This window comes from Rhea pennata, chromosome 3, assembly GCF_028389875.1.
Source record: "Rhea pennata isolate bPtePen1 chromosome 3, bPtePen1.pri, whole genome shotgun sequence".
Lineage (NCBI taxonomy): Eukaryota > Metazoa > Chordata > Aves > Rheiformes > Rheidae > Rhea > Rhea pennata.
Window position 1 is genome coordinate 18,880,312 of NC_084665.1, and position 27,661 is coordinate 18,907,972.

Sequence of the window (27,661 nt, forward strand, 5' to 3'; positions counted from 1 at the left end):
GTTTTCTCCCCACACATCATTCCTTTACAATGCAGCAAAAGACATTGATTTTTAGTTGCAGCCAAATGAGATAGAAGTTAAACCAGTCCTCCAAGGTATAGAAGAAAATGCATTTTATTACCTATCCCTTCATTGAATATTGTAATCATGAAAGCTGTGACTGTGTTTTTTCTTTGTCCTTTCCTTTTTACAGATACGCTACAAGAATGCCTGGGAGCATATCATCAGGATCTGGAATCCTTGGGGCCATGGGGAATGGAAGGGCGCCTGGAGTGATGAGTATGGCTTTAAAGCTTTAATCTCATAAGGAGAGTTAGTCTTTTATAGGTTTATTATAAGGAGCTCTGCTTAGGAACTATGCTAATGAAGCAGACATTTCTAAATCAATTCATTTATAAGCCTTGCTTCCATCTGCAAAGCCACTGTCCACAGAAATCCAATTTAGACCTGGGAATATTAATGCAGCATTGATTTTATGTTTGCTCATCTTTAAGCCTAGCTCGGGTATCTCTTTTTGTCTAAGTGTACAGTTTTCCCAGAGGATAATTCCAGATAAGTCATGGATGAAAGAACTGTTATCACATGAAGTAAGCCCTGGACACGACCCCAGCCCTGGCTGGCTGCTACTAGAGAGTTATACTGCTGAAATTGTGCATTCACCTTCCCGTCCTCCTTCCCCTCCCATGCGTCTGAATCTGGGGAGGTTGATAATTAGCAGAACCCCCAAGAGTAGGGCAATATTGTATGTGGTATTGACCACAGAGAGACAAAAAATGGACCTCAGTTATTGCAAAAACAAAACGCAACTGATTAAATTGAACTACTTTATTGGTTCCTGCATGCAGCTTTGGAGAGTTAAGGACTACTTTACTCTCTTGCATGCACAAGCTAACATCTCTTCGCAGATAATGATACAGAAGACTGAAACAGTTTTTTTGCAAAATCAGTGTTGGTTTCTCAGTGGAATTGCATCAAGTGTTTTGCTGATTAGAGAGATGTACAGGTGTCATCTTTATGTGATTTAATAGCAAGAATCTTGCCTTCACCTGGTACTAGGATCATTTATCACTCCTCTATAGAAAAAAAGTCAGGCTAGCATGCAACATCTGGATGGGCTGGGATAATAGCTATCTGCTCAGACAGTATCCTCCCATTTTTTGGAAGGATGAACTATAATCCTAACAGTAATTGAAATGTCAGTAGAGCACATTCACAGGTAAACTACATAAATCAATAAATTATTGATTCATGCTCTGTTTATTTATCTTACACTCTGCAGAAAGTACAGTTATCACTTAATTATAAATCTACTCTCTGGAAATAACACAATTGACTGGCTAATGTGCTCTCTGCATGGCGATGTAATATCAGCACTTAGGAGTGCTAAGCCTCAGTACCTCGCTAACCTATCAGGTCCGGGGGTGGGTGATCAGGATGCAGAGGGCAGAAGTAGACCCATTTGTGGGTGGGTGACTCGAGGACAGTTACAGCAAAGGACCAGTACCCTGTTTTTTGGCCTCGGCTTAAAAGGTAGTGAGCACAGTTCTGTTCCCAACATGCAGTTTGCCCATCTGTCCTGATCCCTCACAACTTGACAAGCTGGGTAGATGAATGGGTAGACCGGGGAGATGGAAACTTGTGCCTGTCAAAACTACTTGTTGATTTGCTCTTGTTTGCAGTTCTCCTGAGTGGGATCATGTTGAGCCTAAATACAGAGAAGCCCTCTGCAGGGACAAAGATGATGGAGAGTTCTGGTATTTTCCTGTTGATGTTTTTTTTTTAGCAAGTTTTCTGTTGTCGTTCATTATGGAATGGGATCTGCTATGCATTGTTTTTCTCTGCTCTTAGTGATGGTTCCGGGACACCCCTATGTTAGCCCTGTGCCAACAGAAAATTTGAGGTTTTCCAGGCCCTTTGGTCTCAAAGTCTGACAGAAGGCAGGAAAGAAAACAGACCAAGAGAATTGGAGTTTGCCAAGATTATGCAACAGGCTGGCAAAAAACTGAAAGAATTGAAAATTCAGCTCCCTAGTTATTGTGTCATGTTGTCCTTCCCAGTAAAGAGACAAATCTGAATCTCAGATTGAGTGCTATTGAGGGCTATAGTGGCAGACCTTACACACTTGACTGATCTGAAGATGCTTATGGCTTTTCATTACCTTTGGTTACTCTCAGATCCAATTCAGCCATGGGTAAGCCCTCCTTTATAAAAACTATTGATCATCAGAAATTGTACATTTGGCCAGTGAGGCTCTGAAGGCAACAAGGGGAACAGCAGGCTAGTGCAAGATCAATGCTGCAGTCATTGAGTGTGGTGCAGGACACAGGGGCACTATGGCAGAAATGCACAGGAGATGGCAGGGCTCCACCTGGCACTGTTGAATACGCCCAGTAACTGCACTGGGGCTTTAGGGTGACTAGAATGTGCTGAAAGCTCAGCTTTTCTGCAGGGCATCAGCCATCTGCTCAGTTACAGCCTGCAAGGTCTACTCTATAACCCCTTTGGAGGACAGTACAGGTGAACATGCATATCTGGCTGGCATCTCAGACTGAAAGGTGAAACATTCTTTGCAGGATGTCCTGTGAAAACTTCCAGGAGCACTTTTCTTGGCTGTATATATGCAACAGCACCCCAACATTTTTGGACTTTGGAGATCAGAACCACACAACATGGTCTGTGGACAGGCATATCTGCCAGTGGAGTTCGATGCTCAGCACAGAAAGGAAAAACTATTCCCCTGGTAATAAATGCGCACTGCAATCACCCTGTCCTCTCTCCTCCTTTCCTCCAGTGCTTACACTGAAACATTCTCTTTGATTCTCACTTTGCAGAAATATTGATTGCCAGTTATTAAAGCCTGCTCTTTCCCATTACAACACCTATCAGCTAAAGAGGCAGAAACAAAGCAGTAGCACCGGCTGCTGAGTTAAAACAGAAGAGCTGTGATTTAGAAACCCTAAACTCTTTAAATCAAAATGTGCTTGTCTGACTCTTTTTGGTCAATTGCAGTAGGTGCTACTAGGAACCTCATTATAAAGTCTGATCTGGCAACATACATGGCTGGTTTTGCAGAGCAAGTAATATTCTGAAATTAAATGGATATGAAATGAAAGAATTCTGCTCCAAGCCTCTGTTTTAGAACATAGAAAATCCTTTGAGCAGATAAGACTGTTGGCTTTGCTGCCTGTGCCAGGACTATTTTGGCATTACAAGCTCTGATTATTATTATTATTGTTGTTATTATTTTATTTAATTTTACTTTTATTGCTGCTGCATCACTTTTGGAACTTTGCAATTTTAATCTAAGATGATGGCATTTGGTCAATGAAGGAGCTGCTTTAATCTGCAGCATTGATCCCTGACTCAGCAGCAGACAGGTTTACGCTTACAGATTTCAGTCTTCTCATAACCCTGATCACCAGCTCAGGGGATGATAATAAAACAGTGCATGTGATGCAGTATGCTGAAGACACTGGGACCCCTCAGAGCAGAGGCTGGGTTAGAAGGTGGAGGTGCTGAACTGAGATCATGGAGAGGAAGTCATTATTCTCAGAAAGGTGTTTTACCACCAATCCTCTAGTTTAGTTCATGTCCAGAAACAGTTTTGTGCTAAAATACAGCTTTCAAAGCCAGCTGACATAGCTACTGGCTTAATGTCTAGGCTGATTTAAGCAGATGTTGCCACCTCAGTCCTTTGCCCCCAGTTTGAGCAGTTTGCTGCTGCTTATGAGTGACACTTCCTATTAACCAAGAAGAAGCCGTTTCCTTCTGTTCTTCAACACTCCGTCTTTTCCATGACAAAACCTAACAGAAGGAAAGGGAAGCTAGCTTGGCCCATTTTATCTTTGTCTTTTATGGGCTATAATTTTCAAGCCACAGTGCTTTTCTGCTCAGCCACTGGATCTGCCTGGGATTGAAAATCACTGCTCTTCTGTCTCAGAGAGGGTGTACCATGTAACACATGGTGGGGGTTTGGGAAATCTCCATGACATTTATTACTTTGTCAGAGATTTCTAGAATGATTAATGACCAGTTAATTTAACTCCAGATGCCTCAGCTCCCTGCTGATAATGTAGAGACTGCAGTGCTCTATTGTATCCAAAGCATCCTGGAAAAGGAACTGCCTTTGCCCCTGGGTGTATATAAGCAAGATCTAACACACAGACTACTAAGGGATATCTAAGCACTATTATGTGACCACTACTAATATAATATCACTTTCTTAGCAGGTGCACTTTCGAGGAACTCTCAATATTTCTTCAAAGTGACAGATTATGACCCCAAAACCTATAATGTGGTCATTTCACTCATACAAAAACATGCTGATAATACCCTGGATGCACAGAAATTGAAGATTGGCTTTTTGATCTTCAGGGTAAGCAGAATCAGACATTATGAACACTGTTATTTTCTATGTGGCTTACTTTACCTATAAATGTAAATGAAGGACTATATTGCCTCTTGGAATGTAAAAAGATAGTATTTTGAGAGAATTCCTGGATGCTTTCTACATTAGGATGCAAAAAGAAAGGGTAATTTAGGCAGTCTTAGTCTCATTTCTTCATATCTCAACAGAGGGAGAGTTGAATTTTCATCTCTGCAGCACCCCAGAGTAGCCCCAGGAAACTCAGAGAATCACCAGGTTACAGCAGATGCCAGGACAACATCCTTTGTGCAGCCCTGGTGAGATGCCTTGCTAGCGCAGCACACAGCCTGACAAGAACTGCAGTGCTCGAGAAGTGCTCCAGGCCAAGCAGGGGCAAGAACTGCCTCTTGATCCTCAGAATGGGCCTATCTTTCTCATCTTGCCTTTTTCTGTCAAACAAATGCTGTGCAAAGCTTAGCATGGCTGGGTACACTGGGAGCTCAACAGCTCCATTCACAAGACCTATGGAAAGACTTTACCCCAAACCACTGCAGATGCAAACTACACCTTACCTGGACCTCCACCATAACTTGTCTGGGCTTTTTACTTGGTGACCATTCAAGGATGTGCCATTGCTAGGATAGTTACTGTCAGAGAATTGCCAGGCTTACTGAAAGTGCAATTTCCAGTGCAGATGGATGCTAACCTTTTCAAAAGTGTTTTTGTTATTGGATGAGGAGGTCAGGGAGGACTAAACCTGAGGAATAAAAAGGAAGCAGAGACTGGTATTACCCTAACTTCACATTCTCTTGATGATGGGAGAGGTTTGTTCTAATCCCAGACTTTGAATAACTTATACCATAACTCTAACAGCTATGGCTCTGTAGCTCATAAAAAACAGTGCCAGTGATCTCTCATGAGGAGTAAAAGGTGTAATAAAAGGAGCATCCCTCCACTGAATAGGGGTCCCTGTATTTATGCAAAGAGATCTTTTACCTGGGGCAGAGATCCCTCCATGCTCTACCATGATGTACGCCCATCTTAGTCACCCATTTTGACAGAAATGACCCACTTTTGGGAGCTGATGGTAGGGTTCTTGGTTCCTTCAGAAAGAAGTAGTTGTCCAATCAGGCAGGCAGAATAGAGGACAAGTTTGCGTTATTCATGCTAGGTGTTTAAAACTTATTCTTCATCTTCATTCCTCTCAAATAGATCCTCAGGTATGTTCATTTAATTTTTCTCTCTCTTGGTATATTCTCCGAGATGGATGAAATTCAGTGAGTATGTCAGCTCTGCATGACACAGCCCTCTGTGGGGTGCTCAGCTCAGACTCAAGTCAGGCTTCTGATTCCCCTAGAAATGTGACATATTGCAGATCACATGAGAGCTGAATGGCAAGGCCAGAACAGACTGTTAACAAGGGCACCAGGATAATTGTGGGGTGCCTAGTTAATGAAGAAAAGTGGACAGTCGTGCTGCTCTATCACAAAAGCAACCACACTGTAGCTTTTAGCAATATAATGATATTGGTACAAATCCCCATAGCAGGGTTAAACAGAAAATATTCTCACATAGACAAAGTCTAAGCTTTATAGCACGAGAACTGTTATACCAGCTCCTATAAGCCAGTCCAGCATCCTGCCCCTGATAGCAGTAAAGCCTAGTCCAGGGTACAGGTATGGCGGTATATTCCCTTGGCTTAATTCTCAACTTCTCACGTCAGTGCCTGAGGACAACTAGAGGTGGTATCTTTGCATAGAAGATACCATGAGTTTTCTTTGCACAAGGAGAGTGCAAGTGCTAAGATTCATCTGGTCCGACTCCTCCTCTCTCAACAGCTTTCACATGCCATTATTCAGCAGCAGCATTATTCGTCATTCAATACCTTTTGAGATGCATCAAATCTTTGCTGTAAAGCAAAATGGATATTATCCCTTGGCAAGATGAGAGGGGAATACAGTGCAGTCAAGGATGCAAAACTGAATGGACATATCTGATAGCTCTAGGAAGCCTTTGATTAAATACAGACTTGAAACACTAATACATGGCTGTGAGGGAAGTTTAATGTTGTGTGATAGAGCTGAGCAATGTATAGAGCCTGATTCTTATCTCTCACCAGTTTTGACTTCATTGAGATATTAATCTACTTCTGCTTTTTACCAGAAGGAATGTGGAATGAGACCCAAAAGTAAAAAAGGATTTTGTGCCATTTATTTCTTTCCGACACTGCTCATTTCTATCAGCTCAAGATCTGACCCATAATACTTGGCAGTCTATGCACCTCCCAATCCCTCTGTAACAGTAGTCATCTTTTTTATTTCTCTCAAAATAGCAGTTTTATGTTATTTTCTCCCAAAGGCATGGCTCATAAATAACTCTGCCATGCTGTATAACCATTCTAAATGGAATTTATACACACTGATATATTTTGAGGAATATGTTTAGTAAGGGTTTTTTATTATGCTATCTTTACATGTCATCATAGTAATAGCTGTTACATTGTATTTGTTTCATCTCAGCAAAAATACTGGAATAACAAAAGAAAGATCAGGATATGCTATTTTCTTACAACACTTTCTGTAATGTTTAGGCTGATATTCTTGAAGCATTGTCATCTAGGTGAGATACTTTGTGAGGTCCCAGACCACTCTACATCATGCTGTATCTCAAGGAAGTTCTTGTGACAGTATTCACCTTGGTTCCTTGATGAACTCCAGCCTGTTGAATGTTGACTTCAATCCACTCATCCACATTTTGCCTTCTATTTCTTTCACTTCTTCCACCCTTGTGCAGTTTTGATGCATTCTGTGATAGAGACTATATCCTAGGCAGGCTTTGCCTGCCACTATGGAGGATAAGGCATCTTGGATCGAGTGTAGATTCAGAGATCTGTGGGAATTTAAGACAGCTGTGAGTACACTTACTGATATACTTTGGTTCCTGACATGGAGAGGTGGATTGTCAGCTATATTTTTCTTTCAGAAGAACTCCAAAATCCTGAAACAAGATTTTGCCTTGGCCCGAGATGTGACCAACTACTTTATCCTGAGCCCAGGAACCTATGCTGTCCTTCCTGTTACGTCAGAAAACCAAGAATTTGAATTTCTCTTACGAGTTTTCCTGAAGAATCAAGACTACAATGGGTAAGATGATGATAAGTACTCCTCATAGGCCCCAGACTTACAGTGTGCCAAGATTTAAGAATTTAATGTCAAGATAACTAATGTAGCAATTTACTTTTAACATTCTCTAGAAGAGAACTGGAAAAACAAAGCTGAGTGTTAAGTGCTCTGTTGAAGGGAATCAGATGTATAAAATCAGATGAATACGGGTGGCCATTGCAGAACAGATTAATAGCTCATCTGCAGTCATCAGGGGTCTCATTTCAATACAAACAGCCACACTTCCTGGGGCACACAAGTGAATGATAGTTATATGTCCTACCAGGTTGTGGCGAAATCTCTCTTTAATGATAGGAGGACTGAGATCTTGCTTTTCCTAACATTCATTATTAAGTAGAGTCATAACTGTTGTACCAGCTGGACCCCATATGGATCAGATCCCCACTCTCCTTGGAGTGGTCGAGAAGCAAAGAACAGTGAAAGTCTGTGATCCTGTGACCCGGATGCTGTAGGTAGATTCACTAAACAAACTGGCTGGTAGGACTCCCCATGCGTATAAGAAGTGCCTTAAAGGATAAGTTTGATTGAAAAGTAGTATACTAGTCAATGTAAAGACAGCTATCGCCAGATTTTGTATAAACATCTGGTTGTGCTTTATCTAAAGGAGGAAACCATAGCACACAGTGTTACCAACTAGCTTCAAGTATCGGTTGCACAGTGGCTTTCCTTCAGTAAGTTTTAGAGTAGAGGTGATAACAGAGCTTACCTCATAGACCCGTATCTTAATAATGAGCTTGTTTTCTGGGCACTGGCCTCTGGCAAAAAATATCCCAGAATCAACTGTGGCAACTACTTAGTTATGGAAAACAAACACGAGAAGACTGTCCTTTGGGCTAGACTGATTTCAGCATGATTCATGCACAATACAGCTCAGCCGTGGGAGGTAGTTTTTTCCAGGAGAGCCTACAACCCTTACACATGTTCGTAAGTGAGCTCCAGGGCAGCCCTTAAGAGAGTGTATCTCATTCCCATAGGTCTCAGTGGTGCCTAGCACTCAGATAGCTCTGAGAGTCTGGGCCTTGCTCTTCAGACTGTCTTCGGGGACCACAGGAGTCCCCTAAGCAGCTAGGCACAACTACTACTTATAGCATATTGACTTGTACTAAAAAGAAGGGAGGACGAACACTATGTGCTGAGAGGCTACCATATGGGGCACTGTGTTTGCCATCTGGAGGCTGGTGCCTCACAGTGAGCCTGAGGAAGATTAGGAAATTCTGCAGACCTTTGGCCTGCCTAATTTCTTCACTGAAAGCAAACCTCAAATGTTGAATGCTGCTACTGAGACAGCCTTGGCAGCAGCTGTAGGAATGATGCCCCTGGCTTAATTTTATGTAGTCTACAAACATTTAAAACACGTTGCCTTTTCATAGCCTGCAGGCTCTTACTCAAGAAAGTGTTCAATTTTATTTTCACAACTGTTAAACTAGGTAAAGGGAAAACAGGTGATTTTTTTTTCCTGTTTCTTTTTTCTTTCTTTTTTTTTTCCTTTTTTTTTTTTTTTCTTTTTTTTTTTTTTTTGTTGAGGCTTAAGGTAGGACAGCCATGGCTTCTGCTTAGCAGGGCATGCTCAGTAGTGTGACCAGTCACCTGTTCTCTGCTGGTGGTCCCCTCCAGGGGCAGCTCAGGGTAGGGGGTGGTGCCAGACTGGTTAGAGACTCAGACCTGCTCCTATGTGGTTGCACAGGGAGACCTGGGAGGGGTATACAGGTGTGACTGAGCTGTGACAGTCTGGGAGGATTGAGTGCTGGGCACCTTGCAGGATCACATGCCAGGGAGAGTGGTCCTGTCAACACCTGACTCCCACCACATCTGCAAATCAGGGCTCCAAAAGGCCATTTTCTCCCAGTATGACTCTTGTAACTCTTTTCTAGGGAGCCAGACTACCCTCTCAGCCCAATGCTGCCGAAGGTAAGAGGCTGTGAAGATTGATCGAGATACTGGTGGTGGTGAATGGTTCCCAGGGAACTACCACACCCACTCACTAGCCAAACTTTCTCTCCTTCCCTTCCCAGTACACCAGCCATCGCTTTGCCCTTGCCTCCTTTCACTACCTGGTACCAGTCCTGAGTTCAGTTTTGGGACCCTTACCTTGTGAGAGAAGGTGGCCAAGCTGGGGTGCCTCTCTGGAGACAAGGGATTCAGACTGAAGCCCCTCCTCTTCACACTTGCCTCTTGCAAAGCTTGATTTCTTAAGGAAGTTAAGTTTATACAGTCATTCTGGCAGCCTATCAGCCTGTCCCTCCCACCTTACAACCCATCAATCAACCAAATGTGGAAGAGGGGAGAGTATTTCAAAGACATTAAATTCTTCCAGTGTCTGTAAAATGAGGATCCAAGGAGAAGAAAGAGGGAAATGAAAAAGTCACAGCATGAGTATGACCTTTTATAAAAAGAAGACACACCTGAGCACACATACTCTCCCTGTAGGAATGACTTCATTTAGAGGTTGCATCTTATTAAGCAGAGGAGTCCATGCAGGCTAGGCCAACAACAAATTTCTTTGGATTTTCACCAGGATATCTTCACAAACCTAAGGGAAATTACATCTGAAAACTGGGTGAGCTTGATTCTGTTCAGTAGAGCCTGAGTCTATTCAGTGCTGCTGTCTTCCTGGTGCTTGAAGCTAGGGTTGCTTGCAAAACTGTGCTTCTGTGTGGGCTATTATTTATAGTAATGCAACCTGAGTGCAGGTACTTGAAATCAAAGATGTAAAACTGCTTCAAGAGAAGGGAAAATTGGTTCCTTTCCTTTTGATTCATTTTCCAGCCTACAATTAAGGCCCATTAGAGAGGTAGTGTAGATGGTAGTTTATTATCCTTTCCACTGACTAGCTGTCAATTTATTTGGAGAGTGTCATTAACCCATGTTTTAGCTTTGACCAACATGTCACCCACTGCTTCTACTCTTGCCCAAGCAAGTGGATCTCACTGGTGTGAACTATCTGTCATGGAGCCTAAAGAATCTTGTCACTTTGCCTGCTTTCTACTACTTCCATCAAGTGTCCCCCCTTGCCTGACTCTCTTAAACTCCCCAGCATTGCTCAGGTGAAGTCAAGCTTGCCTTAGAAGGGGGCCTAGAAGGGGCTAGGGAAGGCAAAAGTCCACAGCTGCTATATTGTCTTCATCCATGTTACTATACCCTTCTTGGTGCATCTTCATATGCTTTGAGCCAGTGGTCTCAACTGAGGGCTGTTAGTAAAGATCAGGCCTCACATCTCTATTCTCATTTACTTACTTGCTGAACTTCGTCCCACCTGTTTTCTGTCATCTTCCTCAGATCTTGAGCTGCTCCCTTAATAACTGAATTGTTTGTGTGCGTACTTTTTCTCTGAACCAGGATGAACTGAGATTCAACCAAGACAGCTCCTATAAGATTATTTTCCTAAGATACGCCAATCAGGTACCTCATCTGTAACATCTTGATGAAAAATAAAACCACAAAAGGCATGTGGATTTGTAAAAGTAAAAGTAATCTCCAGTGTTCATACTTATCCATTTAGAAAAATGATTTTTTGTTTGTTTGTTTGTTTGTTTTTTAGAAATCTATGTTTATCCTCAATTGGATACCCTCGTAGCAGTATTGACTCATCTGCCAAAATCCCCAGAAAAATAGAACTTTGAGCTGGAATAGATTGGCCAGCCCCATATATAGGAGGAGAAGTGGAGATCTGTGGTGGCACTGATGGTGGAATTACATGTGTGCATTTTTTGTCTTTGGTTTGTTTCGTTACAGAAAAGCAATTAGAAAGCCTCAGCTATTCCCTCCTCTCATCAGCATTGTTTTCCATTTGTCTTTATGGCATTTGGAAACCAGACATCAGTCAGTGTTTGAGTAATTGATTCCTGCTCTTTCTGAGCCAAACTGTGTGTGTTCACAGAGATTCTTTTAATGGTTTAATAAACTGTTATAAAGGACCCCTTGACTTAGTCAAGAGAAAAAAATCACTGCCAAAAGTCTTTGCACAGTAGACCTCTTTGCAGTTAATAGTTATATCAATCCATTAAGGTGAAGATGACACAGGCTGTCATGTTGAATGCACCGAAAGTGTCTTGCCTGAGGGAGAGTTTAAAACAATGTTGTGCTGGGCAGCTGAAAGGCGATAGCACCCATCTTCTCAGTTCACTTACCCAGGTACCCTGCTCCACCTGTGCAGCATCAGCTCCCCAGCCTGAAACCAGTAAAGAGGATGCCAATGAATTAGCAAGCGTTGCCATCAACACTGAAAGCAGAGATGCTATCCTATGGTGTTGGGAGTGTTTGTAACTCCTCTCCAGACCCCGGCAGGGGAGGACAGTGAGTGGCCCCAGGGCACAGAGGGCTTGATTTTCAGCTCCTCTGGCAAGAGCATAGCTCCTTATGAGCTGCCACCGTGCACAAGTGAAGAAGTTTTAGACGAAAGTGAGGCAGGAGAAAGCCTTATGCTCACAGACCTCTCCTGTTTTATTCTGCATTAGGGCTCAGCTATTGATGCCTCACAACTGCAACAACTGCTTAATAAAGAGATCCTGCAAGGTAAAGCTTTTACAACCCAGCTAATGTCTTTTCACACTTTTCTATCCTTCTTTTTGTGTAAATTAGATAGAGGATTTAGTGGTGTCCTGATGGTCCTCAAAAAATCTTCAGAGTGGCTTATTGCGCTACTGGAGCCTGAAGAACGAGGAGTGCCTCCACCAGGGCTCCTTTATACTCACAACAGTTTGGTTTTATTCAAAAAAAATGAAAGTATAGTTCACATGAAGAGGATGATGCAATCCAGCACAGCCGCCAACAGACTATTTAATGCGTGGCCGCCAGTGAAGTCATGTGTTTATGCCTGCATAACTGCTGAATTGCACCTTCTCCCTCTGGCTCTCCCCTGAAGTCCGTGAGTGGTGCCACGGAGGCCTCTGCTCTGTGACACTCTGCCTACCCTGCCCCATGCTGCCGTGCTGCCCTTTTCCTAGACACCCCATAGCCAGCCTCCCCATGCCACTCCAGCTCCTCCAATTCCAGCAGGAGCCTGGCCCCCTGGCAGGGCTGTACAACTGAGCACCCTGGGCAGCTGTGCCCCCTACTCTTCTTGCTGTGTCCCAATCCCCCTTGGCTCCTAGGGCTGACTGGCAACATTTCCCACCCCTCCTAACTTGCCTGCTCCAAATACAGCATATTATGGGCACAGCCTGAGTGTTCAAACCAGTTCAGTCATGCACAAAGCTCCGAGTGCTCTCAGGCTTGCTAACTCAGCCTGGATAGCCTTTCTTATCACTGCCATTTCATCAATCCATATTCTCACAGGGAATAGTTTCCAGTGAGGAGACAGGTGGGTGCAAGCTGTGCAGAGTAACTTTGAGCCTAAGCTGGGCAGCTTTCCTTGGGATCCCTGGGCTTTCCAGGGATCATTACTGATACATGAGATGTGTCAGGCTCCTTTCGTGGATCTCAGCCTGACTTGCTGCCCTTCCTGCTGTCTCAAAGCCTGAGCCTGGTCCTGGGGCTTTCCAGGGACATGATACTTAAGAGCGATGTCCCCTTTCCCTTTCCCCTTCACTGTCCCCTTCACTCACCCTTCCAGTGGGGGAATGGTGCCTCTCCCACCCATCTCACTCTCTCTGATTTCTTCTGTTTTGTCAATCCGTGCAGAAGAAATGACCAGCCTGGGAGGAAGATTCAGCTTCGATTCGTGTAGAGGCATTTTAGCTCTGATGGATGTATCCTTTCAGCAGAAGCAATAAACTTCCCCAGTGTTGCTCATCCTTGCCTTGAGTTATGGCTGAGCTGAGCATTCCAGTTTGAGAACCTGCAAGTAAATATTAGCCACAAGCCTCAATAAATAATTGTCCCAGAGTCTATGCAGGACTTTGCCATGTGTGCCCTGGCTCTGAGTATCTCTGTTGAAAGACAGAGATCAGCTTCCAATTTGAAACCTACCACTACCAGTAGACTCTGTCCTCTGATTTCCCCCCCTGTGGGTGTCCACCCTTGGACTTGGGGTCCCAGGCAGAGGCTGGGGTGAGGAGGCAGCACAGAGCCTGGGCTCAGCTCAGCTCTCCCACCATGGCTGCACCCATACCTGCCTGTGAAGACAGCAGCCAAGCCCCAGCACTCCTAGCACCTGCAGCAAAAGCTGGCGTTAGGGAAAAGGCATTATCACTGCTGAATCACACCCGTGTGCCTGGCAGACTATTCATCCTGCAGTGTGTGCCTTCCCTATTTAGATGGATTGCAGAGTCTTTTTACTGTTAACAAGACAACATTGGAAATACATTGCTGGTTGTTGTAGAACAAGAGGGTTTCTTGATGAAAACATAAATTCTCCCTGGTGTGTTTTCTCTCGCTTACTTGCTTGCTGTCTCTTTTCTTCCATGCCTTGGAATAACTTTGAGACATTTTCAGACCTTTACAAACTACTGGAGAATGAATAAAAATGACCAGCAGTGCTCCTCTCTTACCAGCTTTCTGCATCTATCCAGCAAAAGACATTTTTCCTTCTTCCCAACACCCTCTGTGTCTAAGAGGATGCTGTGAATGCATGGCATGTGCAAGGAGCTGGCAAAGCTACCATTCTGCTTTAATTCAAGATGGATTTTTCAGTCTCTGGGCTGCATACAACCCATATACAGTGTGACCTATCCTGGCCTGCAAAGACAGGAATAACCTTTTTCAGCCAAGTTTCATGGTGGTAGCACTTGTCTGCATGTATTTCACTAGAGATGAGTTTTACTTTCAAAGAGCTTTTGCTATCCCAGTTGCATTAAGTGTTGCGTGTCTACCTAGGGCTCCTGGATGATGTACAGAGGTGAGGAAGTCCCTGCCATATTTCCCAGAGCATCCCAGGAAGATGTCTGTTGACACTAGCCCATGGTGAGGAGCTGTATTCTTGCTTACAGCATATGTACAACTCTAAGGCTGCCAGCGACTGCTGCCAGCAGGGGTGAGGATCAGCCCCTCATGCTCACCTGTGCATACTCAGCTTGCAGGATCTAGCCAAGGTTATTGCTATGCAGCCCCATGCGCAGAGGCACTGCAAAGCACACAAGCTGCACGGACCTTGAGCACTGGATCTCATTCCTTCCTGAGGGTCACTACGTTCAGTGTCTACATGTAAACTGGAGCAATCACTGCAGGCTCCTTTGTGCTTCAAGGCACCAGATAAATACAAACCAATTGCTCTTTACAAGCACAAGTGTGAGCAGTTGTACAATGTGTCAAAAAAGGTGAGTTTAAGTATAATTGAAAGCAGAAAAGTTCTTGGTACACACAAAGTAACAAGCAGCAGAGACTGCATCTTTTGCTTTTCTTTGTGTGAATGAAGCTGTGCCTTAGGCAGCAACCTAGGAAATGAAGACAGTGAGGTTTAGCTCTCATTGACTGTTTGATTCTTAACTAAATGCGCAGCTCAACTCTAATGGAAGACTCACACTGCAGGAGTTTGGGAGCCTCTGGAGACGTCTCGCTAAGTACATGGTACGCGTGGGCTGCCCTCTGTTCTCTGCTCATACTGAACTTTTGGGCTTTTCATCAGCAGGGTGCAGGCACTCTGTCATATCGCAGGACTGTGGGGAAGCATACTAAAAAGGCTGGGCAGCTTGGTGGGTCCAATTTCTGTCTTCTAATGCAAAGGCTGACAGTTCAGGTAGTAGGTGGTATGTGTAAAGTGCTCACAATGAGCAGTCAAGGCATTTTTAAGTAGGGAATGTTGAGGAATAAATGGGAAAAGGTGATAAGCCTCATTAGGCCTAGACTTTGATGGAACTCTCTCTGTTTGTGTGCTGCCACTTGAAATTTTTTAAAAGTTTTCTAAGCTGAAATGAGTTCTCAGACACAGTCATCTGAAAAAAACATCACTTCCTCACTGTGTTAGTTTTTAGTGCATCTGACAAAAGTGTTCCTGGTTCCATGGATGTCTCTGCTCCAGGATGAACATTGAGCCTGGAAGCAGTGAGGACAATAGCTAGGTATTTAGGGTTCCATCAAAGTTCAGATGGCTTCTCTGAGTCAGGTTCTTCTCCCTCTGGGCTTGCTTCAGGAGGGGGAGATTTCCTGACTCCTCAAAGTTGCATGGGTTGGAAGAAATGTGCTATTCCACTCAGGCTCCTTTCATCCCACTTGAGGTGGTCTGAGGTTATGTGGCACATGTGGTGCTCATTCCCCAGCCAGCAAAGGTGCTCTTCCCACTGACAGTGGCTGCAGCTGTGGCTCATAGGGGCTCAGCCAGGGGTATGCTGGGAAGATGGCCACAAGTTCTCCTGAAGCTTGACGGCTCCTGACTTATTTAATGTTTTATGGATAGTGTCTTTCTGGTGGTGGAGGTGTGAGTATTCCCATTGCTCTCTGCATGTATAAAACAGTGAAAGGAAGCAAAATGAAAGGCCTCTACCCACCTAAAACTGTGGGATTTTTTATGCTTTAATGCTAAAAAATGCTTGGCAGAGCAGTGAGATAACTAAACCATTTTTAGCATCTGCTTTTTCCTTATGCCTTTCTTTCTGTCTAATAGTGCAGGACATTACTGCTGGGAGGTTTCAGTAGTGGAGGGCTGAGGACAAACTTTGTAGAGTGTGTGTCTGGCACTGGGTTAGGATTTCAAGGAGTTGGGGTGTACTGATTGTTCCTTCTAGAAAGAAAAAAGCTACTTTGTGATGGTCCATTTAGTCTGCTACATTTGCTTGTAGCCCATTTATTAAGGAGGAAAAATAACCTATAAAATTAGATATAGTAGTAAATTCAGGGAATGTTGATGTAGTCTTGAAATCTGCTTTTATGTTGTTTTTCAGGATATTTTCAAGAGGGAAGGCAGAAATCATTCTGGGTTTCTTGATGTGTCTGAACTGAAGAGCGCGATACGGAGAGCAGGTATGCCCAGATGCGTGGAGCAGCTCCTCTTCTCTGGCAGTGTAGGAAAGGCTAAAAAGGGAGAGAGAGAAGAAGAAACAACTTAAAAAAGAAAAAAAAAGGTGATTTGAAATGTGCAGAGAAGCCGGTTAGATCAATGCTCTGCTCAGAGTTACCTGTCTCAAAAGGATCACTTTGTTGCTGAAAGTTGAGATAGAAAGTTAATTTCACCATGAAGCCTTTTCCTTGCCATGTGGTCCTGCTGTCTGGAGTGCAGAGAAGTGTCAGCCTGTGCAGTGGCACCCATGCATGGCACTGCAGAGGGAAAGGCAGTAGAGGTAGGCAGAGGCCCCAGGGTCAGCCTGAGCTGGAGCCTGGATTATCCTTAGTTCTTCTAGGTCGTGGACAGAATGTACAGCGGGGAAAGGAGCAAGAGCAGCTGATTCTTGCACATTTTGGTGCTACCTGGAATTTATGTAGCTTAGAGAAGACTGAAGTAGGATCTTACCAATGTGTGTAAGTATCTGAAAGGAGGATGTAGATAGGATGGGGCCAGACTCTTCTCAGTGGTGTCCAGCGACAGGATGAGAAGTAATGGGTGCAAACTGAAACACAGGAAGTTCTGTCTGAATGTAAGGAAAAACTTCTTTACTGTGAGGGTAACTGAGCACTGGAACAGGTGGCCCAGAGAGGCTGTGAAGTCTCCTTCTCTGGAGATATTCCAAAGCTGTCTAGACACAATCATGTGCAATGTGTTCTAGGTGGCCCTACTTGAGCAGGGGGTTGGACAGATGATCTCCAGAGGTCCCTTGCAACATCAACCATTCTGTGATTCTCTCTAGGGCAGTGAATAAGCCTGCAAGGAAAGCTACAGTGACAGACTGTTACTTAGTTTGTACTGACCTCTGTCGGCTACAGTAAGGCTGAAACTTCCAGCATGTACATCAACCCCTTTGTGTAAGAGACACATTCAAAGAGGGCCATCTCTTTGGAGACTTTGTGTGAAGAGCATCGTAGAGAAGGCAACTCACCTGTAACCTTACTGTGCCGAAGCTCTCATTTGGCTCCCTGGAGCTCTAAGTTGCATTACTCCTAGGAGGAATCCAATGCAAAAAGGTTATCAGTAGAAGCCAGCAGCTGAGGCATATCTGTGTAATTTTTTTGCTCCTAAGAGATGAGCAGAGTATTGGCATTCCTGCCACATCCTGGGACATGGTGGCAGCCAACAAGTGCTGGCATGTGCCAGATAATGAAGGAAGCTGCAGGACTGATTCTGTATAAGGCAGGTGCTGAAGTGTAAAACTGGGAGGAAAATTGCAGAGTGATAAGTCCTGCCAGCCAAAACAGTACAGGTATTTGAAGAGATAAAAAGGGACTATTAACTGGCTAATTCAATATGTGCTTTGTTATAGTTTGCAGTTCTAAGTGTGAGGAAAAATAAAATTATAAGCTCACTCTTGCCTTCTCCTGAGCCAGACAACTGCATTTGGATCTAGCATTGGATTTCGATGACCCAGACTTTCAAGCAGGAAAGGGTAGTCAGCCCCAGAAAGAGCTGATGGGGCTGGTGTCTCATCTGAGAAAAGCTGCTAATGTATCTAAATATAGCACTCAACCAGCTGTTCCCTGAAATGTTTAATGGCCAGCCCTCCTCAGCAAAAGTGTTTTGCTGAATTTTCACTGTTGTATTAACGCTTCGAAGCGTAGTAATGACTGGTTGCATCTTCAGCCGAAGTAAAGTAGGCTGGCTGCACTGATAGCACCTCTGTCCTGAAATCTGCTAGTGTCTGCCCTGGGGTCCTTACAAACACCTCACTGGCAATGTTAAATGCATCAAAATAATAATAATAATTAAAAAAAGGAAATGTAAAGCCAGTGTCTTAAAGATTAAATAAAACTAGAGGAAGGAGTCCAACAGAAAAAATGTGTGGGGAGTAAAATAACAAATAAGCAACAGCAGATAACTGAAACATATTTTGGCAATTGAGAGGATTTACATTTCATTCTTGCTAATGAGATTAATTGAGAAACATTGCTAGGTGAATAGATTTCAGAGCAGGCATATCGTTAGCCTCACTGTGCCAAATCATCACTGTTTTGCTAGTGTAAAGTGTGATTATATCATCTCTTAAGCAGCACTTGCTGGAATCTGATCTCTACAGAGATATCAATGTATTTCCATGGCTTTTAAAGTGTTAAAAAGGAGTCATTGCTCACTCTTACAGGAGTTCTTGGCAGTTATTTAAAGCTTGGGGTGAGTGAATGAGACTATATTTTTCTGAAGTCCAGAAAATGCATTAGCCCAAAGCCATCAGTCCAGCACTCTGCAGAAAATTTCTCTTTTGTTTAGTAAATCAGCTTTAAGTGCAATATATATATATATTTTTATATATTTTTAATGTAGCCAACACATTTAGGGTAGTTTTATTTAACTGATAAAGGAATCATTCTGAAAGGCAATTTTTGTTCATTTGGTTGAATACCAATTTCCATCCAAATAGTGTGTGACACAAATACTGACTAATCAGCTAATAAAAAAGAAATGCACCCTTAGCCATTTTCTAATATAAGAGGAAAATGTAAAAATTAAGAATCCTGGGCATGTTGTACTGCATAATAGCCTGAGCACATTATCTACCTGCTTAGCAGAAAGCACCAGTTTTATTGTAAAGGCTGTGCTCAAACTTTAAGAGCTATGAGCCAAAGAAAGTCACTGTTTCTTTGAAAAAATAAAAGGTATAAATGCAAAGCGAGATAATGTCAATTTGTTGAATTCAGAATTCCTTGCCTGCTGACCTAAGCTGCAATTGAAATGAGTGACTGGAAGCTCTGTGGTGTTATAAGGCCCTGCCCAGATTCCTGTGCCAAAGCCTGTGGGAAGGTGCTTGGAGGAGAGGCTGGAGACAGCACTTGGCAGGGGAGGAGGCTGCAGGGGTGCAGTCCCTTTCTAGGATGTGCTTGTCTGTCGTCCTCTGTAGTATCGCTCCCCTCTCCTCTGTGTCTCACCTGCAGGCCTGTCCGTCAACAAGCAGCTGCTCCAGCTGATGACCCTGCGGTATGGTGACACCGCCAGGAGAATCGGCTTCTCCGACTTCATCTGCTGCATGCTCCGTCTGGAGACTATGACCTGTGAGTCTTGCCACCAGGGCCTGCGGCCAGGTCCAGGTGATGCGTGGGGAGGTGACAGGACCAGGTTCGTGGCAGGGGCAGGCCACAGCTGGGCTGCTCTGCGTGGCTGCAGGGGGCTTGCTGCAGAACGTGGCAATGCATGCCCAAGAGCTGCCTGGGAACAACCAACCTGCCCGCGGTGTGCTTAGCCTGGCTTCTGCAACCTTGTGTTGAGAGGACCTGTGTGTTAAGACTTCTATTTCTAAAAACAAGATGTGCCTGCCTTTGCATTGGTGCCCCTGCATGCAACTTTGAGCACCTCAATCTGCTTCTGCTGGTGCAGCGCAGAGCAGCACCGGCACTGTTCAAGGGCAGCTGTGTGCATGCACCCATGCTGAGGAGAAGTGAGGCAATACATGTCAAGTGGGAGGCTCTCTGTTTTGCTTAAAAGGATGATTATGAATTCTTCTGATTATTGATCGGAGAAGTCTGAACATAGCAATGGAGGTGGTTTGGGTTGTGTGGGTTTTTTTTGTTTGTTTTGTTTTTTAACTGGAGAGATTTTACCATCAACCTCAGTTCTCTCAACTTTACTGTAATGAAAAGGTCTGAGGTCCTTTGTCCATTTCTCTAAATGTAAATAGAACTCTGTTTAGCAAAAGCATAATTTTTACCGTTATCATCTGGAAATATGGACAGTTAACAAACCAGCAGTTGTAACCCATGTAACTGGGTTTTAGCAGTGCATTGAAATGAGCATTCTTTTTTTTTTTTTTTTTTTTTTTTTTTTTTTTTTTTTTTTTTTTTACCAGCGTGGTTTTTTACCTCTGATGTTTTATGGGCCATGAACTGTCAGTGGTTAGAGTGAGTGACATTACTCTAAAACTGCATTTCAAGGGAGTGCAGCAGAGGCAGCTGAGAAAGTCAGCATGTTTTCTAATTTTAATACTATTTTTGTTAAAAAAACAGACAGCTTTTAAACACCCATTTTTCTACAGTTATACATGTCACTTGCTGTAGATGGAAATTCTTATGGCTGAAGCAGTATTATGGCAGTATCTTTTTTTCTCCCCTCCATATTAAAAACATCCTCTTGCATACTATGTGCCAGTATAAAGACAATTCCTTTAAATCCGTTTGGAAAGGAATCACTAAAGTTTCATTACCATCTGTAATGAGTATCTAAAATTGTTCTCAAGTCTTTCAGTTATTACTTTACAGAGAGTTTAATGTGGAATATGTTTTTTTTTCAAACTTTTCACATCATTTTGAATCAGATTTTTACAGGAGAGAATAACTGTGCCAAACAGGAATAAAAGACAGTCCACCTTTATGATGATGTGAATGCTGTAGTGAAGATAAAATCTGCCCCATTAAATCACTGCTCATCCTTTCAAGATAGCCAAAGACAAGACCCAAACCAAAAGCAGCAGCAGCTTCTTTGTGAAGCCCATCTAACTGGAGGAAATGGAATAGTAAAGGGACATTTACCTTCCCCTGCCTTTTTTCAGCTCAGCTATAGGTAGCTCGATTGACTGTGAGGACAGGAAACTTTCTTGTCCTAAGGGCCCAGTAAGCAGTGGGCTGTGGTGCCCTGGCCCTATGCCTTTCAGCAAGCCTTCTGCTTTTTCTAGAGCAAAGCAGGTGTTGAAATATTAATGATCTTACGAGGTCTTTTCCATTCAGAGCAGGAAATAGAATTCTGGAGAGGAGCCTGATGAGCCTACAGAAATGTTTCCTTCTAGGATAGGCAGACTGTAATTTGGTCCTACTTTTTATTGCTGTTTATAACAGCACATTTCCAAGAGAAAAGTAATTTCAAAATAAATAAAAAGAACTCAAAACATTGTGTTTCAACTTTATCCAAATACTTGAATTTTAACATTTATCCTAGACAAACTGAAATAGAAATGTACTCATAAAATATTGGATGGATTTGAATTTTCTGGCTGCAAAGTACTGTCAGAAAACTTTCAGCAATGATAATTTCAAAGTCTAGATGAATAACAGCAGCATCTGCATTCATATTCCCTAGAAGTTTGACAGGCATACCAATGCTTTCGAGAGCATTGCTCTCTTTAGGGTACACTGTGATCACTCACTGCTGGGGAGGATGCAAAAGGACCAACAGAAAGCTTCCCTGTGGGAAAACCTTTCATTAATTTTCCATTCTCCTTTCATTCTTCAGGCACGAGGTACTATTGAAACAGATTATGAGGGTAGATGCAGCTGCTCACATTGGCTGAAGTGTGGGCAAGGGATGTTCTGTGTCGTGCTCAGATCCTGGCCATGTGACTGGGATGCCTTGCCAGTCCTGTGGTGCCTTTCCAGGCTGTGATCGCAGGGCAAAGGCAAAGAGGGGTGAGGGCTACCCCAGCACAAGAGAGGGATGTGGTTAGACAGCGTATGCAAACACTCAAGCTCTGTGGAGCAGCTCTGCTCCCAGGCTGCAGCAGCTTCATGTGGGTCTTACATCCTCGCTTCCTCCTACCAATATACGCTTTTCTTTGTTCTACCCCTAGATGCATTTCAAAACCTAGCAGAGGGTGGACCACAGCTTTCAATGACCACAGTGGAGGTAAGGATGCTCCTTCCTTCAGAGTCTCTTCTCACTTATCTGCTTCTTTCCTTTCTCCAGATCCAAAGCAGGATGACAGAGTAGATTAGTGCCAGGGATGCTGCTGGGGGCATGGCCACCGACACTGATGTGGGCTGGGGTTTCACCAGCCTGGAGGTGCATAAAGGGCAGAGGGGAAGTCTTTATCTGGGACCTCCCAGTCTGGGTTACACAGACTCACTGGGGTGTGAACAACTCAGCAGTGGCCAGGAACTGTGTCTGTCCATGTCTAAGACACAAAGCCTTCTCTCACCTGTGCCAGCCTCTTGTTGCTGTGATTCCTGTGACTTTGAGGAAGTGACAAAACAACTCAATGCCCTCATTTCTTACTGCCTATCTGTTATCTTTGGATTGTGACACATCTTGGTTTTAAAAGAAAGAAATAGCAGACAAATGCTCACTGCTGCTTATTGTCTTAAAAGCACAGCATGAAGAGTAGTTAGCAGAATGAGGATATATCAAACTTTCTATCAGTTAGTCTGAACCAAAAATCCTGCTGTGCACCATAGTGATATGCCCGAGTGCTGCATTTTATCAGTCTAGAGACTATTTGGCAGCACAATATTTAAAAAGAAGGTTTTAAAAAGTCTTTTACAATATTAACAGCTGCTGTTTAGACTATGTGTATAGTGGAGCAGTGTGGCTCTTAGTTCATTACTTCTTTCTTGCACAAGAGCCAAGGATGCTTTCCACGCAGAGGCCCTGAACCTGGTTTACAAGGTAATCTGTAGGATAACCACATTCCTCGGGTCTACCATCCCTTCCATTCATAAGCACACAAATGGTCTTATTTTCCAGTGCCTGCTCTTGTTACAGCTACTGCAATAACGTATCTTGGAAAGTAACATATGGAAAATGTTTCTGGGTCTGAACAGTATTGAGAAAAGTAGTTTCCAAAAGCCTTACCCATTCTGTGCCGAACTAGAGTGCCGCAGTCAGTGTGTCCAAACATGATGGTACTGAGGTACATGCGTGAAGCATCACTGTAACATCACATGCACCCTTTCTTCTCCTTTTCATAGTGGCTGACTCTTGTCATGTACTCCTAAAAGAATTTCAAGGCTCAACAAGGCTGGTAAGAAATTTCCTTATTACTATGCGCACTTAGCACAGAGGGGTTTTATCACAGCAGCAGCAATGAACTTGCTGAGGGGCTATGCAGAAGGCTCACCCTGGCATGATGGTTATGTTAAAGAGAAAGAAGAAGCCTAGAGCTAACGCTGGAGTGGGGATGGATAGGAGCTGCCAAAGGGAAGTGAGGACAGAAAAGAAAAACAGGCTGAGAGAATTTTTGCATCTGAACAATAGGGACCCTTTAGCAATGCTAAACATGATGCCATTATTATTTTTAGGATTTAAAATAAGGATTTGGGTTGGGGGGATGAAGAGCCAGAGCTATAGTTAGGGGGTGGGAAAACAGAGGCTGCTGTGACAGCCCAGACAATTGGGCTGTGATCAAGTGGCTGAGGGAACTTAAAAGAAGGTTCAGAAGGTTCATCTTGATGTTACAATTCTTATTAGGGTTAGTACTAGCAGATAGAAAAAGCCTAGAGATGCAATTTGAGTGGAACAGGAGAGAGACTGCCCAAGAAAGGACTGAAAAAAAGAACTGGATTATGAGAAACTATATATTTGAGCTATGGCTGATGTCCCTGGTGAAATTTCATATACATCTGAAAATTGAATTCAACGGTTAGGGTGAGAGTTGAAGGAAAGAAAAAGGCTAGAAGTGCAGCTGGCATGGGGCCTGTGAGGGGCTGCCAAAAGGAAGTGAGGGCTGCCAAGAGATCTGGTCTGTGAGCCTCTCTCTACTGGGAAAATGGTTTGTGGGCCTTGCTGGAGGCTCAGACAGAGGATACTGCTCTTGTTTGGTGTAATATTAGGGTTTGGGTTGTGAGACTGAGAAAGGCCAAGGCTAGAAATGCATTTGGAGAGGGGCTGCCAAAGGGAAGTGAGGACTCTAAGAGACCTCATCTGTAAGCATCTTTTCACTGGGACCATGGTGGTGTCCCTTTGGTGCAGATTTCAGCATAGGTAAAAGTAATTTTCAGGGTTAAGGTTTGAAGAATGGGGAGGGCTAAAGGTTGAGTTGCAGGGGGCTGTGAAGGGAACTGAGCAGTGAGCATCTTTTGGCATTTTTTTTCTGTCATTTTTTTTTCTGCCTCTGAGGGACAGAAGTACTCCTGCATGTCTTACATAGCAAGAGTAGCCTTAAGGCTTGGGTCAGTATCTGACCTATGTGAGGCATCTGAGATTTCTTGCTAAGCTGATCTGATTTCACGTTGTTTAAATCAATAATTTAATTTAGTTTAACTTTTAACAAGGGTCCCCAGACCCTCATTAATAATGGCTTGTGTGATCCAATGTTTATCTGTATTCTACAGCTTTACCAGTTGCAGCGCTGCCCATTCTTACAAATGTTGCCTTGTTTATATGTCCTTAAGCTATCTCAGCCAACATGCTTTCTCTAACTCCCAAGAAACGGATGTTTCCGGTGACAATGGTAAAGCCTGAACCCTTGCCACAGTTCATGGGTACTGAAGAGAAAATAGAGAAGAATGCAACTCCTTAGAAAAAAGGTACAGTGAAGAACCAAAAGTCTTCTGAAGTCATCTTGTGGTTGACCTACTAACTCAGAATGCCTTTGGCCAAAGTCATGTGCTTTCTTATCAACCACGTTGGAAAAGTGAAAGAAAAACAAACAAACAAAAAAAAAAAAAAATCCAAGACCTTCAGTGAAACCCAAGGACTGCATCCAGACGATTCTGTAGACAGAAATTATGACAATAAATATTTAAAAAGGATCTCTTGTACCACACATCCTGTTTCTGAGGACAGTTAACACTGGACACCAGCTTTGGCAAGAGGTTAACAGGAAAAATACAAAAACAAAGTGTAAATTGCACTCCTCCAGGAGGAAGCATGGTGGGTTCAGACCTAAGGCAGGGATGACTCTTTATTTCTCCTCTTGTGGCTCAGGGGTAACGTTCATGCCCTGCTGCTCCTTCTGATGCTGGGCTGCAGCACCTCCTGCTGCTCACACCTGAGTGTGAGTCTGCTGGTCTCTGTGGCACTAAGCCAGAGCTGGGGAGGCTCAGCCTGCCTGTGCTAGTTGAATCACTATGTCCACCTCTAGCAGAGGCTGGGCTTCACCACTCATCACTGCAATGCATGTGGTTCTTGTTCAAAAGTCCATCCTTTGCATTCCCAGGAAGAGAACCTTGAATAGTGACCTTCGCTTTATCTGTATTTTGATGTGTTGAAGCTGTGTAGGAACAAGTTATTCACAACACACAGCACCAGCCTGTTGCATCACAGTATATCATTAGATAAATATAAGACTAAAAGGACCTCCTCTTGGGGGATGAAGTTACTTTAAGTTATTGCTTGCAAATGATATTCATAGTCTATTTGGTCTCCCCTTTTCCTTTCATGAATCATTCATAAACTGATCATAACTTCTGCAAATAGATCATTAATCATAATTTTCACTTAACAGTTTTGAATGAGATTCTGCCTGTAGGGTGTTCATAAGCAGTTCATTTGAGCAGCTCACTTGAGCAATTCACCCATTGCTTGCAGCTAGTGACTGGGCAGTTATGGCACATGCCCCTCAGAGGACTGAAACTCTTTAAATTAAAGCCTAACAAATCATGAATGATGTGGGAAGAAATAATGATGAGTTAATGTTCATCAAAAGTTTGGAGCTTTCAAACATTTCAACAACTTCCCAACTTCTTGATGTTCTTGTGTTGACATGAAGAAAACTGCAGCAAGTCAGTCTGACTCCTTGGGAAAGGCTGCTGGTGTCTCAACTGCTTTCTGCTGCTCTGATGTACCTGGGAGCATGCAATACCTACTATGTTGGCAGGCAGGGATGGGCAAATTCACTGTCAGCTGGTTCAACCCAAGGTGGTGTGGGAAGGCCTTGTCACAGTGTCAACACAGAGAAAAAGTCCTTGGGTTGCCATGTGTTTGTCTTCCCAGAGGGCCTGCTCTCCAGTTATAACATAGAAATAAGAGGCATTAACAGCAATGTTCATTTTTAAATTCTGTTACAAAAAAATTTCTTTCTCATTAATGATTTCTGAAGGTTGACCGCCAGCTGTCTATGTTCTGAGTGACTGTTTTTGCTCCTGTTTTAAATGCCTTTGTGCTTCTCAGCAGGACATAGCCCCTCAAGGCCATTCCATACAAGAACTGTCAATGGAGATCTCAAAAAAAAAAAAAAAAAAAAAAAAAAAAAAAGCTGTGAAGGAGTGAACTGGGTTTTCTTGTAGACATTTGCTTATGCTTGATAGTATTCAGATGTGTGGAAAGAGAGTCCTCAGGCAAACTGGAACTGGTCTGGAGAGGAAGGATGGAGGTAAAGAACTGGTAGTACCTGACTGTACTTAATGGGTTCAGACAGTTTGGAAGCGCTGACCATCAACTCCTCCTCTTATCTTCATGTAAAGAGTATGGCTCATTCTCATGGCTCATGCATGGAAACCAGGAATAGCTCGATTAATTCCATTGCAGATGAGAATAGAATCTGACCTTTTATTTGTAAAGAGTGTCATAACAAGAAAGACGTAGTTTTACTTGAGTTCTCTTTTAATTTGCTTATACCCCATTTCTAAATGCTAGAAAAACGTTGAAGAAAAGGTTCTTAAATACCAGGGCTTTGCAATGTCTTTTTGTTATTTTTTATTTAAAAAAAAAAAAAAGAAAGAAAAATAAGAAAGAAAAATCTTGTCCATATTTAAAAGTGTGTCAGCTGCAGGGGTTACATTTTATTTGCAGTGGGAATGAAGAGGAGGATGCAGAATGGATTGTACAGTGTTTTTTTTTTTTTTTTTAATGATTTCTTGCTGCTAAATGAGGACTGACTGGGAAAAGACAAGTTTATCAGAATTACATTCTGTTTCTATGTCCTGATGTCTTAAAACTATATGGCTTCTTCAGAAATAAATCTCGTTCAAAAGTTAACTTAAATCTGCTGAATAACTATAACCTTTCTGTAGCTCATACAGCAACTCTGCTTTCATATGATTATTGTGATGATAAAAACAAACCTAGTGTTTCATTCTACTTGACTATTGAGAAAAAAGAAATCCCTGAAAACTTGATTTGTGAAAATGCTAAAGAGAGGGATGCAAATGTCAATGGATGAAAGCCATTCAAGGTTGTCATGGCAATATCATTGCACTCTGTAACCTACTGCACAAGTTTCCAGCACGCGTTTCACATGCAAACAACAAATTTGCTCGTTTGGCAGTGAGACATTAAATGCTGGAGCCACAACTCTAACAAGATAAAGAAGTGCCTCATGTCTCTGTTATGCTATGGTCAGTCAGATGCAGAGTCCACATGCTGCAGCATGGGGAACATTACTCACATAAGGAGGTCTTACATAAGCTGTAATTTCAAACTTTAACAGAAAATGTAGGGAAAGAGGAAAAAGAAAATCAGCAAAATAGACTATTTCAATAGTCTTTAGTCATTTCTAAGCAAATCAATTCTTTTTCTGAAGTGTCTTACACAATCTAACTGAAATCTAGAATATTAAAGTCTGTGAAAACAAAAAAAACCCAA

General features: G+C 43.0%; 1 protein-coding gene across 1 annotated transcript in view; it reads left to right on the forward strand.

Annotated features, from left to right (window-relative positions):
• Positions 1–23,133, forward strand: part of CAPN13 (calpain 13) — a 41,474-nt gene extending 18,341 nt beyond the window's left edge. Inside the window, exons 7-20 of the mRNA XM_062571296.1 lie at positions 194–279; positions 1,680–1,754; positions 2,574–2,740; positions 4,230–4,375; positions 7,349–7,509; positions 9,420–9,456; positions 10,885–10,947; positions 12,003–12,060; positions 13,168–13,235; positions 14,923–14,991; positions 16,302–16,380; positions 19,372–19,488; positions 21,990–22,045; positions 23,107–23,133. Of these exons, the coding sequence (XP_062427280.1) occupies positions 194–279; positions 1,680–1,754; positions 2,574–2,740; positions 4,230–4,375; positions 7,349–7,509; positions 9,420–9,456; positions 10,885–10,947; positions 12,003–12,060; positions 13,168–13,235; positions 14,923–14,991; positions 16,302–16,380; positions 19,372–19,488; positions 21,990–22,045; positions 23,107–23,133 (1,209 nt within the window). The remainder of the gene's footprint in view (positions 1–193; positions 280–1,679; positions 1,755–2,573; positions 2,741–4,229; positions 4,376–7,348; positions 7,510–9,419; positions 9,457–10,884; positions 10,948–12,002; positions 12,061–13,167; positions 13,236–14,922; positions 14,992–16,301; positions 16,381–19,371; positions 19,489–21,989; positions 22,046–23,106) is intronic.
• Positions 23,134–27,661: the final 4,528 nt, after the last annotated feature.